The sequence below is a fragment of the Otolemur garnettii genome, unplaced genomic scaffold, assembly GCF_000181295.1.
Source record: "Otolemur garnettii isolate 467f Iridium unplaced genomic scaffold, OtoGar3 scaffold00159, whole genome shotgun sequence".
Taxonomy (NCBI): Eukaryota; Metazoa; Chordata; class Mammalia; order Primates; family Galagidae; genus Otolemur; species Otolemur garnettii.
Genome location: NW_003852554.1, coordinates 520,171 through 533,196, shown reverse-complemented (window position 1 = coordinate 533,196; position 13,026 = coordinate 520,171). Strand labels below are relative to the sequence as shown.

The 13,026-nt window shown below is 42.8% G+C and overlaps 1 protein-coding gene across 3 annotated transcripts in view; it reads left to right on the top strand.

Moving 5' to 3' along the window:
• The window catches only part of ZFYVE9 (zinc finger FYVE-type containing 9), a 174,650-nt gene extending 163,237 nt beyond the window's left edge, over positions 1–11,413 (top strand). For 2 of the 3 annotated variants that reach the window (XM_023519158.1, XM_003799923.3), the window contains 4 exons: positions 868–1,030; positions 5,536–5,641; positions 7,911–8,087; positions 10,793–11,413. In XM_023519158.1, coding sequence (XP_023374926.1) covers positions 868–1,030; positions 5,536–5,641; positions 7,911–8,087; positions 10,793–10,954 — 608 coding nt within the window. In that variant the 3' untranslated portion in view covers positions 10,955–11,413. The remainder of the gene's footprint in view (positions 1–867; positions 1,031–5,535; positions 5,642–7,910; positions 8,088–10,792) is intronic. The other variant, XM_023519159.1, reaches the window with a different exon arrangement.
• Positions 11,414–13,026: the final 1,613 nt, after the last annotated feature.

The following is a 13,026-nucleotide window of genomic DNA, read 5'->3' as shown; positions in this document are numbered from 1 at the left end:
AAAAAAAAAAAAAAGATAGCAGCTGCCAGTCACCGTCTGTTGGCTGTGCAGTAGCCCATATGAAACTCTGTGTTAGCTTTGCCTTATTGACAACCAGTAAATGGATTTATCCCCAAACCCATTATTGGGTGTACTCAGTGACTTATTTAGGAAACATTTAGTCTATGCCAGGCAGTCATATATAAGGTGAGAGAGATGGAAACAGCAAACAAATAAATATGATCAAACCAGCTCAGCGTCTGTGGCTCAAGTGGCTAAGGCGCCAGCCACATACACCTAAGGTGGCAGGTTCGAATCCATCCCTGGCCACCAAAACAACAATGATGGCTGCAACCAAAAAATAGCAAGGCGTTGTGGTGGGCACCTGTGGTCCCAGCTACTTGGGAGGCAGAGGCAGGAGACTCATTTGAGCCCAGGAGTTGGAGGTTTCTGTGAGCTATGATGCCACGGCACTCTACCCAGGGTGACAGCTTGAGGCTCTGTTTCAAAAAAAAAAAAAAAGATAGGATCAGACCATGATAAACACAAGAGTGGAAGCAGGAACAGAACTGTGAGGTCTGTGACTCTGGAAGAGAAATGTGACCATGTAGCAGCTTTTCCCTGAACAGTCTCAGGAGAAACTGCGTTGTGTGGGAAGAGACATCAACAAGCAAGTGCAGAGCCCTTCTTGGTATTTGTTCCTCTCAACAGTTTCAGTAAGAGGTTCAGCTCCAAGACCATGGCCTCTTATATCTCTCAGCTTTGGAGAGCAGAGCAGAGTCTTGCTTTTAACTCACAGGGGTTTGCTAGATGCCAGGGCTGAGCCTGTCTTTTCTCTGCCTGGCTCTGTGCTGTTTCCATCTGTATGATCTGGGTGCTGATTCTTAGATGGCGTCATGGTGCAGATCACTGCAGAGAGCATGGATTCCTTGAGGCAAGCACTGCGGGAGATGAAGGACTTCACCATCACCTGCGGGAAGGCAGACGTGGAGGACCCCCAGGAGCACATCCACATCCAGTGGGTGGACGATGACAAGAACCTTAACAAAGGGTAAATGCAGCACCTTCCCTGGCGGCTTCCCCTGGCTTCCCCTCACCTCGGGTTTTGTCCGCTGTCTACGCTGGTATTTTACCGTTTTACTAAAAGCTCTGCCTGAGAGAAAGGAGTGTTTTGTATGTATAACATCGAATTTTAATTTTCGGGGTTTTTAGCTTAATTTCTGAAGAAGTTTCTGTGTATACTTTTGATGGGAGGATGAGGGGAGGAGTGGATGAAACCAAACCGTCTCTCTCTCTAAAGTTACTGAGACAACACTGATACCTGACGCCTTTTATGATCTACAACACATTTTTATTAATGTTATTTCATTTGATACAGTAACAGGTGTTGTGATTCCCATTTTACAAACAAGTCAAGAAGTATCAGAAAGCTAAATAATTTCTCAAGTCTACAGAGTTAGGCAGTGGCATGGCAAGGACTTAAAACCACCTCCTTGGTCTTTAATCCTATACTCTTTCTCAGAATGTGGCAACTCTGTTCTGAGAGTTCAAGCCAAAACCTTGGAGTTGTCTTGGACACTCTTCTTTCTCTCATACCCCATACCTAATCCAACAGGTAATCTTGTTTGCTTTACTTCAGAATTTATCCAGAATCATATAGTTTCTCGCTGCCTCTACTGCTGCCATCCTGATTTAAGGCGTCATATCTTGTGGTCTGGATTATTGCAGTAGCTTCCTACCTGATCTCCTTGTTTCTAATCTAAGCCACTACCTTTTCCCCACCACAGTCTACTTCTAGTACAACAGCCAGAGTAATGTCACGTTTCTGCTCAAAACCTACTGGTGGTTTCCAACGTCATTCAGGGTAAAAGTCAAAATTGTTTATGACCGATAGGGCCCTACACAATCTGTGCATCCCTATTCCCACCCCGTTACCTCTCAGAGGCAATGTTGCCCTTCCCTGAATAAATCAGTTATACTTTTGCCCTAGACCTTTGCACTTCTGTTCTCTCAGTTAATCCTCTCCCCCAGCCTAGATGGCCTGGTGAATCACTCCTCACCACCTTCAAATCTTTTCCAAAATGTCACTTTCCCAGCACGGCCTTCCCTGGTCAGCCTCTCTTAAGTTATAACCTCCCATACATGTTTTGGCCTCTCGTTCCTAATACTTCCTGTCTGCTTTCCCTGCATTCTGTTTCTCCGTAGCACTATAATGAATATGTAATGGATAGATTTTTACTTATTTCTTTTGTTGTATCGCCCTTGGGATGTAAGCTCCCTGAGGGCAAGTATTTTTGTCTGGCTTATTTACTGCTGTACCACCAGTACTTAAAACATCTGGCTCCGTGGCTATAGTACAGTGGTTATGGCATCAGCCACATGCACCAAGGCTGGCAGGTTCCAGCTCGGCCCAGGCCAGCTAAGCAACAATGACAACCACAACAAGAAAATAGCTGGGCCTTGTGCCAGGTGCCTGTAGTCCCAGCTACTTCTTTGGAGGCTGAGGCAAGAGAATCACTTAAGCCCAGGAGTTTGAGGTTGCTATGAGCTGTGACGCTACAGCACTCTACCCAGGGCAACATAGACTTTTTCTCAAAAAAATCAATCAGTCAATAAAATAAACCATTATCTGACACCTACTTGGGGTGCTTAAAAAATATTAATTGATTGAATGAATATACTTATATTTCATTATGTTAAGCTTTCTTCCATTCATTCATTCATTCATACATGTGTTCTTTAGACTAGGGAAATACAAAAAGAAATTCTATAGGGTCACTGCTGACAAGTGGTTCAGGTCTAGTTTTGAAGACAGTTATAAACAAAGGCACTGAAGCGTGGAAGATGCTGATAGATAACTGTGTAGTATATAGGATATAGAAAAACTAAAAGAGAAAATAATAGAGAAAGGTCAGATTTGTGAGAGGACATTATTCAAAGAAAACTTGATGGATAAATGGCTGGTGCTAGAGCTGAATCAGGTAAGACAAGTCGGTATTTGCCACGTAGCTGTGGCAGAGTGGGCATCCCAGTCTGAAAGAACAGCAGGGGTAAAGACAGAGGGTGTTTAGAATATGGCACACCGGATTAAAAAACTGCTTTTGATTTTGTTTTTGAGTAAGAGAAGCAATTTCTAATCAGCGAATGTATTTACCTATCTTATAAATCACCCCTTTATCTTCCCATTCTTTATTAAAAATTTAATTTCTGGCTTGGCGCCTGTGGCTCAAGAGGCTGAGGTGCCAGCCACATACACCTGAGCTGGAGGGTTCGAATCCAGCCCGGGCCCGCCAAGCAACAATGATGATGGCTGCAACCAAAAGATAGCCGGGCATTGTGGTGGGTGCCTATAGTCCCAGCTACTTGGGAGGTGGAGGCAGGAGAATTGCTTGAGCCCAGGAGTTGGAGGTTGCTGTGAGCTGTGATGCCACAGCACTCTACCTAGGGCGACAGCTTGAGGCTCTGTCTCAAAAAAAAAAAAAATTAATTTCTAAATCTGTTTGTATTTAATTCTCTATTATAGTTGGAAACGGATGTGGTTATTAGGACTCCAAAATGGGTAAGCTGAAAATCTTGTGCCATAAGGTATTAATAACTGACAATAAGCAATTTACTCCTTCCTAGAAAATGGGACAAAGAACTAGCCAAGCTCTCACACTTAGGAGTTCAGTTTGTAATTTTATAAGCTGAATGTTTCTGGTATCTTCCTTTAAAGAACTCTAAGCAACTAAGAGTGCCCTTTTTGGCGTTCTTATTTGATGAGCTAGAAATTAAACTTATATGGTTTTTTTGGTTTGCTTTTTTGAGACAGAGTATCATTCTGTCGCCCAGGGTAGAGTGCCATGGCATCATAGCTCACAGCAACCTCATACTCATAGGCTCAAGGGATCCTCTTGCCTCAGCCTCCCCAGTAGCTGGACCCAGCTAGTTTTTCTACTTATAGTAGAGGTGGGATCTTGCTCTTGCTCTGGCTGGTCTCAAACTCCTGAGCTCAAGCAATCTACCTGCCTCAGCCTCCCAAGAGTAAACTTACGTTGTTTAAATAATTTTGAGTGAGTGAAGTGAATGCCTTGATACTGAAGTTTAGGTTAAATTTGACTTTTAATAATAGACATTCAAGAACATAAAAAAGTTTGAAAATTGTTAGGAAGGATTTGGAATCTGTGTGCCAGTCATTTTGAGCCTTCATCAGAATGTATGTGTATTTCCACCTATTTATACTTGCCATATTTTAGGGAGGAAATGACATTATCAAAAGTTGCCTTTTGGACTAAGTAGGGTGGCTCACACCTGTAATCATAGCACTCTGGGAGGAGGATCACTTAAGTGCAGGAGTTTGAGACCACCTGAGCAAGAGTGAGACCCCATCTCTACCAAAAATAGAAAAATTAGGCAGGCATTGGAGTGGGCACCTGCAGTCACAGCTATGTGGAAGGCTGAGGCAGGAGGATCACTTGAGCCCAGGAGTTTGAGATGCTGTGAGCTAGGCTGATGCCAGGGCAATAGAGTAAGACTCTGTTTCAAAAGAAATTAAAACAAAGAAAAAACCCTTTCTGTTTAGGAGTTTAGGAGTGATAATTTAACACTGAAGGGAGTATAGATAGATAGATAGATAGATACTCATTCATCATTTCACACCAGAACTATGAGAACTATCACAATTAACACACATGGCCAAATAATTCTTCTTCCTTTCTTTTTTTTTTTTTTTTGGAGGCAACTCCTTGCTCTGTTGCCTAGGCTATAGAGCAGTGGTGTCCTCAAACTCCTAGGCTCAAGCGATTCTCCTGCCTTAGCCTTAAATAGCAGCTGGAAATACAAGCAATTGCCACCAAGCCCACCTAGTTTTTTGTTGTTGTTGTTTGTTTTTTTACATTTTTTGTAGACAAGGTCTTGCTAAAATGCTTAGGCCAGCCATGAGCTGCTAGGGTCAAACAGTCCATCCAGTTTGGCCTCTCAAAGTGCTAGGATTACCAGGAGAAGCCACTGCACCCAGCCTCACATAGTTCTTTTTTTTTTTTTTTTAAATAATTCTTAATAAACATTTATTAAACTCCTAAATTCCAAGCAGTGGGTCAGTACTAGGTGGGAATATAGCACACAGAGGTAAATATATTCCCTTCCCTTCAGAACCTCATTTGTAAGTTAGGTATGCAACCAGAGCGTATAATATTATGAGTATTACCGAGTCAGGAGCAGAGTGGAAAACAGAGGGAGTAGGCAGCCCATGCATTCAGTGAGAGAAGGAAAGCTGGATGAAGAGCCAGTTTGATGAAAGAGTTTCTTTACATTAAAGAGAACCAGCTCCTGGAAAAATGAGTCCTTTTTCGCATCTGTGTTCTTTGAATTATTTCAGTGCATAGGCCCTTTCCACGAAAGCTCTGTTCATGCAGATTTTTGTACAATGGCTTCTCCTTGCTATGATTGGCTGCACAGATGCTCAGCAAGGCACCCAGTGTAGTTAGTAGCAAGATTTCTGCAGCAGAACTTGGTAAGAAAAATGGCTCCTCCCTCTCCAAGAGTTGCTTCCATGTCTTTCTTTTGCTTTTATTTTAGTGTCATCAGTCCAATAGATGGGAAATCCATGGAGTCTATAACAAATGTGAAGATATTTCATGGATCAGAATACAAAGCAAATGGAAAAGTCATCAGATGGACAGAGGTAAGGAAATGAATCTTGGTATCCTTGACCCATTTTGAGTACAACTTTTATTCTGGGCTGATTCTGGAGTATAAGAAAAAATGTTTGCCTTCTAAACTCCAATTCCCTCTGATTATCTTAGATACTGGGAGAAAAAGATTTCATCCAGCTCAGCCTGCAGCATTCTGATGTATCCTCCTTCCTGTAAACTTGCTTTTGTAGATTTATTGGAATTCAAAAAGGGTGCATCTCTAGGAGGCACCTCATTACACAGCAAGCAACCAGAAACACTCAGCTGCCTATGAAGGATGAGTCACTTGACCAACTACTCAAAGAACCGGAGAATCAGGCTCTGGTCTCTGCTATCACAAGCTAGCTGTAGGAATGGGGCTAAGACACTTAACTTCTCTTGCCTCAGTTTCAACATCCCTGCTGTATTCTTCAGAAAGCTGGGTCAGGTATTCAACACTCAGTTAAAATAATCTCAGATAATACAGTCTTAAAAAAAAAAAGACTTATTTCATCAATAAGGAAAAATAAAGTTCAGTAACTTGCCCAAGATTACAAGGCAAATAAGTAATGACAAAATCCTCCTTCAGACCAAGATTTGGCCAACTCCTTAGCTCTTTTCCACTGTATTGAGTTGCTCCTTAACTTGAAACTGTATTAGAGGCTGACCCAGGGGAATAGGAGTGCAGGTCCCTGTTTGTGGGTCGTATCATGTAGATCAGAAAGTTTGTTCTCAAACAACAGGTGGATCCTAGGTCCTTAAGTGCTTTCAAACCCCATTTATACTCATCTATAAAATAAAGGATTGAATGATAAAGCTCCTAGGATTCCTTTCAGCTTTAAGAGTCTTAATTGTTTTTTTTCACATCCTTTTATACCCAAGGAAACTGAGGCAAGAGAAGTTAAGTGTCTTAGCCCCATTCCTACAGCTAGCTTGTGATAGCAGAGACCAAAGCCTAATTCTCTGGTTCTTTGAGTAGTTGGTCAAGCAACTCATCCTTCATAGGCAGCTGAGTGATTCTGATTGCTTGCTGTGTAATGACGGTGCCTTTGACACATTTTGAATGGTACAGAGTCTGAACATGTAATACTCTTTATAAAATAGTTTGACCTCTGTTCCCTCCTTTTTGTTCTCCAATAACTCATTGAGGTGAGCAGGCTACGCATTCTATTATGCAAATGAGGAAATCAGGCTCAGAGAGGTCATGGGACTGTGGCTTTGCGACTTTATGACGAATGCTGGCTAGTGGCAGAGCAGTAGCCCGAGCTCCAGTCTCTGACTGCTGAGCAGTGCGTCTGGGCACAGGGGTTAATAGCTGCCTCTTCTGTTGTATTTTTGGCATAAGCTCATTATTTAGCAGTAAGCTAGGCCTGTTCAACATAAACATTGTGCATTTTCATTTCTGCATCTTTTATATTTTTCCTTTATATCATTTTCTCTTTATAATAACCAGAGAAGACAGGTGCTTCTCACTTTACAGAGACAAATTAGTTATTAAGAAGTCTTTAAACTTCCCTTATTGCTTTGACTAAAGGCCTGGCTTATAACTCTTCTTCCATGCTACTAGGACCTGGCTGGGCGCCTGTAGCTCAAACAGCTAAGGCACCAGCCACATACACCAGAACTGGCGGGTTCGAATCCAGCCCTGGCCTGCCAAACAACAATGACAACTACAACCATGCTACTAGGACCTGAGTCTCTGAGTTCCAAGTTTGCTATGCTCCTGGCTGTGCTCATGCAGTCCTGGCTTTCTGTGAGCACACTGACAGTGGCAGGGCCATGTGGTGGGAGAGGCTCTGTCTGTGATAAAGGGTAGAAGACTCAGAATAACAGAGGCTTGACTCTGTCTAAGTCTTCTGTGCACTTGAGCAAGTCATTCCTGTCTGTGAGTAATCTGTAAAGTGAAGGGGCTGGGTCGCATGTATAATAGCCACTGTCTTAGACTTAAGATCATTTCCTGAGAAAATTGTCCGCATATAGGGATTACCTTTCAGAAGTACAAAATGCAAAATGGAGGCCTTTTGTGGTTCTGAAAAGAATGTACCATTGTGACCATGTGGATGGGCATTTTGTGGGTACAGAGGCTTAGAGGCAGGGATTGTTTTTGAGATGTAAAATATACCCTACTTTTCCTGACCCAAGGACTTTGTAGTGTCTCGTTCCTGTCAAATCTCCTTACAACATCTTAGAGAATCAAAGTGCTTTTTATAGTAAGCTAATCTACTTATTTCTTCCAAAATCTAGACACAAGGCTAAAAATCTCTTTTGTTTGGGCAATAGGTGTTTTTCCTAGAGAGTGATGACCAGCACAATTGTCTCAGTGATCCTGCAGATCATAGCAGATTGACTGAGCATGTTGCCAAGGCTTTTTGCCTTGCTCTCTGTCCCCACCTGAAGCTTCTGAAGGAAGATGGAATGACTAAACTGGGACTGCGTGTGACGCTTGACTCAGATCAGGTAAGAAAGGTCTTAGGCAGCATTTTTTTTTTTTTTTTTTTATTGAGACAGAGTCTGTGTTGCCCTGCATAGTACACCGTGGCATCATACCTCACAGCAAGCTCAAACTTTTGGGGTGAAGAGATCCTTTTGCCTGAGTCTCCTGAGTAGCTGGGAATATAGGTACCCACCCAAACGCCCAGCTAATTTTTCTATTTTTAGTAGAGGTCTTACTCTTGCTCAGGTTGGTCTCCAACTCCTGAGCTCAGGCAATCCACCTGCCTCAGCCTCCCAGAGTGCTACGATTATAGGCGTGAGCCACCGTGCCTGGCTTCTTAGGCAGCTTTTGAAGCTGGCCTCGGGCAGGATTTATTTTCTGACATGGGGGTTTTCCAGTATCAACCCAGAGAGCTTCATTCTCCAGGCCTTCTAGCCTGACCAGGTACAGGATTCTGGCCTTCCATTGATAGTATTATAATGTGTGCAGATGTGCTGCTTGCTCAGAATGCTCTCAGAACCATTTGGACCATGAGGTCCTCACCTGTGTGTCTTCCAAGGAGTTGGTTTTCTTCGTGTAGAGTAAGAGGGGTGTGTGTGGGAGGCTTGCTGTGCTTGTGCCTGGCATCCCTACTGCCCTTTTAAGAGTCCCCAGTCCCACACTCAGGAATCATTCTCTGTTTCCTCAGAGAGCATGTCCCCAGCTCTCTCTTATCCTGTTGTTTTTTTTTATTTTAACTGTCACAGGCTTCTGTTGACTGTGCAGCAGCCCATGCCTCAATAAGTTTTCTCTTACTATTAACATTTTCATGCTAGTTAGTGAATTGGACTTAAGTATTTCCCATTCATTTTCCTGTCAGTTTGAGTTTCCTATTGCCAGGCTTCCCTCCCTGTCTTTTTTTTTTTTTTTTGAGACTGAGTCTCACTCTGTTGCCCTGGGTAGAGTGCTGTGGCATCATCATAGCTCACAGCAACCTCAAAATTCCTGGGTTCAAATGATCCTCTTGCCACAGCCTCTCGTGTAGCTGGACTATAGGCATGGACCACCATGCGCAGTGTTTTCTGTTTTTCATAGAGATGGGGGTCTCCCTTTTGCTCAGGCTGGTCTTGGACTTCTGAGTTCAAGCAGTCTGCCCACCTAGGCCTCCCACAGTGCTAGGATTGCAGGCATGAGCTGCTGCACCTGGCCTCTTTCTTAAAGTTTTTGTACACTCTCTCTGGGAATAATCTGGTCTTAGCCCCTTGACCCCAGTATCTTGTCCTAGCATCTCTCTCCTATAGTTTAGCACTGATCTTTCTCCCCTTCTTTTTCACTTTGGATGCTTGTGACATAGCACACTGGTCTGTCTTGATGCTTACAAACTGTCAGACGTCTCTCCCTCCCTCATTGTCCTTGAGTCATTTAGAAATTGGGTGCAAGGCCAGGTGCAGTGGCTCACGCCTGTAATCCCAACACTGAGAGGCTGAGGTGGGTGGATTGCCTAAGCTCAGGTATTTGAGACCAGCCTGAGCAAGAGTGAGACCCTGTCTCTAAAAATAGCCAGGTGTTGTGGCAGGCACCCGTAGTACCAACTACTCGGGAGGCTGAGGCAAGAGTCACTTAAGTCCAAGAGTTTGAGGTTGCTGTGAGTTGTGATGCCACGGCACTCTATCAAGGGTGACAAAGTGAGACTCTGTCTAAAAAGAAAAAAAAAAGAGGCCAGGCGTGGTGGCTCACGCCTATAATTCTAGCATTCTGGGAGGCCAAGGTCAGTGGATTGTTTGAGCTTATGAGTTCAAGACCAGCCTGAGCAAAAGCAAGACCCTGTCTCTAGTAAAAATAGAAAAGCTGAGGCAAAAGGATCACTTGAGCCCAAGTTGGAGGTTGCTGTGAGCTGTGTCACCATAGCACTCTACCTAGGGAGTAGGTAGAGTGTCTTAACAAAAGAAAGAGAAAACGGGTGCAGACTGTCAGCTTGCTGCCTCCTTCCTGCCGAGTACTCAGTCTGCCTGACAAGCTGCTCCTGGCCTGAGTGCTTGGGGGAGAAATGGGTTCCTGCACACGGAGTTGTGCCATTATCAGGGAATGATGAAAGATTATGCTCCATTTCCTGACTAGTCATTAATCAACAAATATTTATTTTCTACCTATATGTCTTGCCCAGTGCTGTACTAAGCATATCAGAGTAATAAAAATGAAGTGTTATGGTTCATTCTCAAATGGCACAGATCATCTGGCTAGAGAGAGAATTACTTCACATCATACAATCTAAGAACAGCATTTTTCTGCTTAATGTGTGAGCCTCTTGAGGGCGGGGCCTCTGTTACATTCATCATTGGATCCCTGTGTTTGTAGCTGCTCAGAAAATGCTACATGGATGCATGGACAGATGAAGGACAGATACTCAGTTTTGCTATTGTACATTTCTTATTTTAACTTTCACAGCCAAAGGTTGAGGTATTATTTCTGATGCTCTATACCTTTCTATACACTCCGTCCTTCCCCAAGAACTAACACCTTAACAGGTTAAGTAACTCACGGAGCGTATAACAGCTATCAAGTGGCCAGGGTGAATAAATGACAAAATTATAAATGACACTTCAGGGAAGAGGAAAATTTATATTCACTGCCATGTGTCTAGCCTGTAGCCAAGAAAGACACCTCCTTCCTCCTCAGCCCGCTTGGCTCTCAGCCCTCTAGTGAGACTTCTCTGCTCGGTAACCTGTCACCCCTTCTCTCTGTGGTGCAGGTCGGCTATCAGGCAGGGAGCAACGGCCAGCCCCTCCCCTCACAGTACATGAACGACCTGGACAGCGCCTTGGTGCCCGTGATCCATGGAGGGGCCTGCCAGCTCAGTGAGGGCCCTGTCGTCATGGAACTCATCTTTTATATTCTGGAAAACATTGCATAGACAGAGAAGACTTCATTTTTTTCTGTTCAGACCCAAATCTGAACAGCGGTCATACCCAAATCATTTGCACTTTAAAACTGGAAGATTAAGCTTTTGTTAACACTATTAATGGGGAGGTGGGTGGAGTAGGGTGGGGGGTGGTTGGGAGACAGGGTGGGAAAGGGAAGTTAGGGGGACAGATGTTCCATTATTCTAAATCTTCTATGCATTGTCCACCAAGAAGATCTGGGCAGCTTCTGTTACTGCACAACAGTTATGCTATCCTTGCAGCTAATCCCCTTCTGTTACTGTTTAGACAAGAATTCTCCCGTCTTTTAAGATCTACCTATGGTCATGTGCTCAGAAATGCTGAAATGGGTACAACCATCTCCAAGGTGGGGTGGGAGGGCAGAGGGGAAATAAAAAAAGCATTAGTTCTCGCACTCTTTGTATAGATTGGTGTAAAAAGAATTCTGCACTAACCTTGTCCCAGTTATACCCCATCTGTTAAGTAGAAGTCACACTTAGATTTTGTTTTTACCAGATTTATTCATTGAAACAAATTAAAGACTCAAGGACTTAATCCACTCTTCTAGTCATGGATGGGCAATCCAGTGTAAAGGAGGCCATTTAGAGAGCAGCCAGGACTGCGGGTGGATGGCAGGTATGGACAAACATTTCTGTGAAAGCTGAAGGAATGCACCCAAGACATTTTGAGTTACAATGTACATACTAGAGGTATTCTACAACATTTTATTGAGAAATCATTTAAACTTCTAGGAAAGTTCCAAGTACAAAAACACACGTACCCTTTACCCAGATTCCTTTATTGTGCATAGTAACAGTTCGCTTTGATTGATCAGTGTTTATTGTTTTCCTTTTCTTTTTCCTTCTCCATAAAAAATGGAGGTATTTGAGAGTAAGTTGCATATACTATACTTACCTCTAAATACTTAATGCTTATTTCCCATCACGTTGATTAAGATACTTAAGTATTTGCTCAGTGACATTCTCTGTTGTAGCATTTTTCCCCCTAGGATCCAACATGACCTGTCTTTCAAGACTTAATCTTTTATGTCATTGATATTTTTGGTGACTATAGCCAGTCCCAGCCATTTTTTATTTTACTTATTTTTTTGCAGTTTTTGGCCAGGGCTGGGTTTAAACCCACCACCTCTAGTATATGGGGCCAGCGCCCTACTTTGAGCCACAGGCCCCACCCACCCAGCCATTTTTTTTTTTTTTTACAGAAAACATCTAATTTTGATATTGATGTTTCTTCATATTTAGAATCAGTGTATGCATTTCTGACCAGAATCACTTGATAGCCATCTCCCCTTCACTGATGGTGGTAGATTTTGATCACCAAATTAAGGAATTATCTGATTTCACCACTGTACATCTCCCACCCCAGGAATAATAACCAATATCTGTATATTCAGATACTTTAAGACCTTAAAAATAATTTTCCCATCAAAACGTCCTCCTAATTAGCATGTGCCAATGTTCCTTCCTGTACTGATCTTTTCCTTACAAAGACTACAAAACAATTTTCCAATTCCAGCGTGTCCTCCACTTCCACAGAGTTGTACTTGGTAAGGTACCATCAGCAAAAGCCCTTTTTTCTTCCTATTTATTTAACTAACTTTCATTATAGACTCCCAGATTATTTTTGCAGTGGTTCTAAGAGTGCATAAATGGTCTCAGTGTCAGTTAGATGGAGCCCTTTCAATCTGGTTCCTACACCCTTGTGACATGCTTTTTTTTTAAACATCTTTTCTAGCCTAAAAATATACTTCAAGTTCATCTTGTGCTCACCCAGCCCTAGCCTTGAAATCAGTAATTTCTCTCTCTCTCCTTTTTTTTCCCCCCAGTAATTTCTCTTTAAGGAGCACTGGTTTCTTTTAATGAGAATGGGAGTAGTAGCAGAAAGATCTAGTTAATCTGTGATATATGTGATGCACTCTGATCTTTCTCTTTCATTCAAAATTTATTTTGATCAAGGACCAGATAGGTTCTATAACCCAGTTTATAAAATACTCCTCTAGGGTAACTCACTCCATTGTCACTGGCCAAAGCAGAGTTTGTTCCTC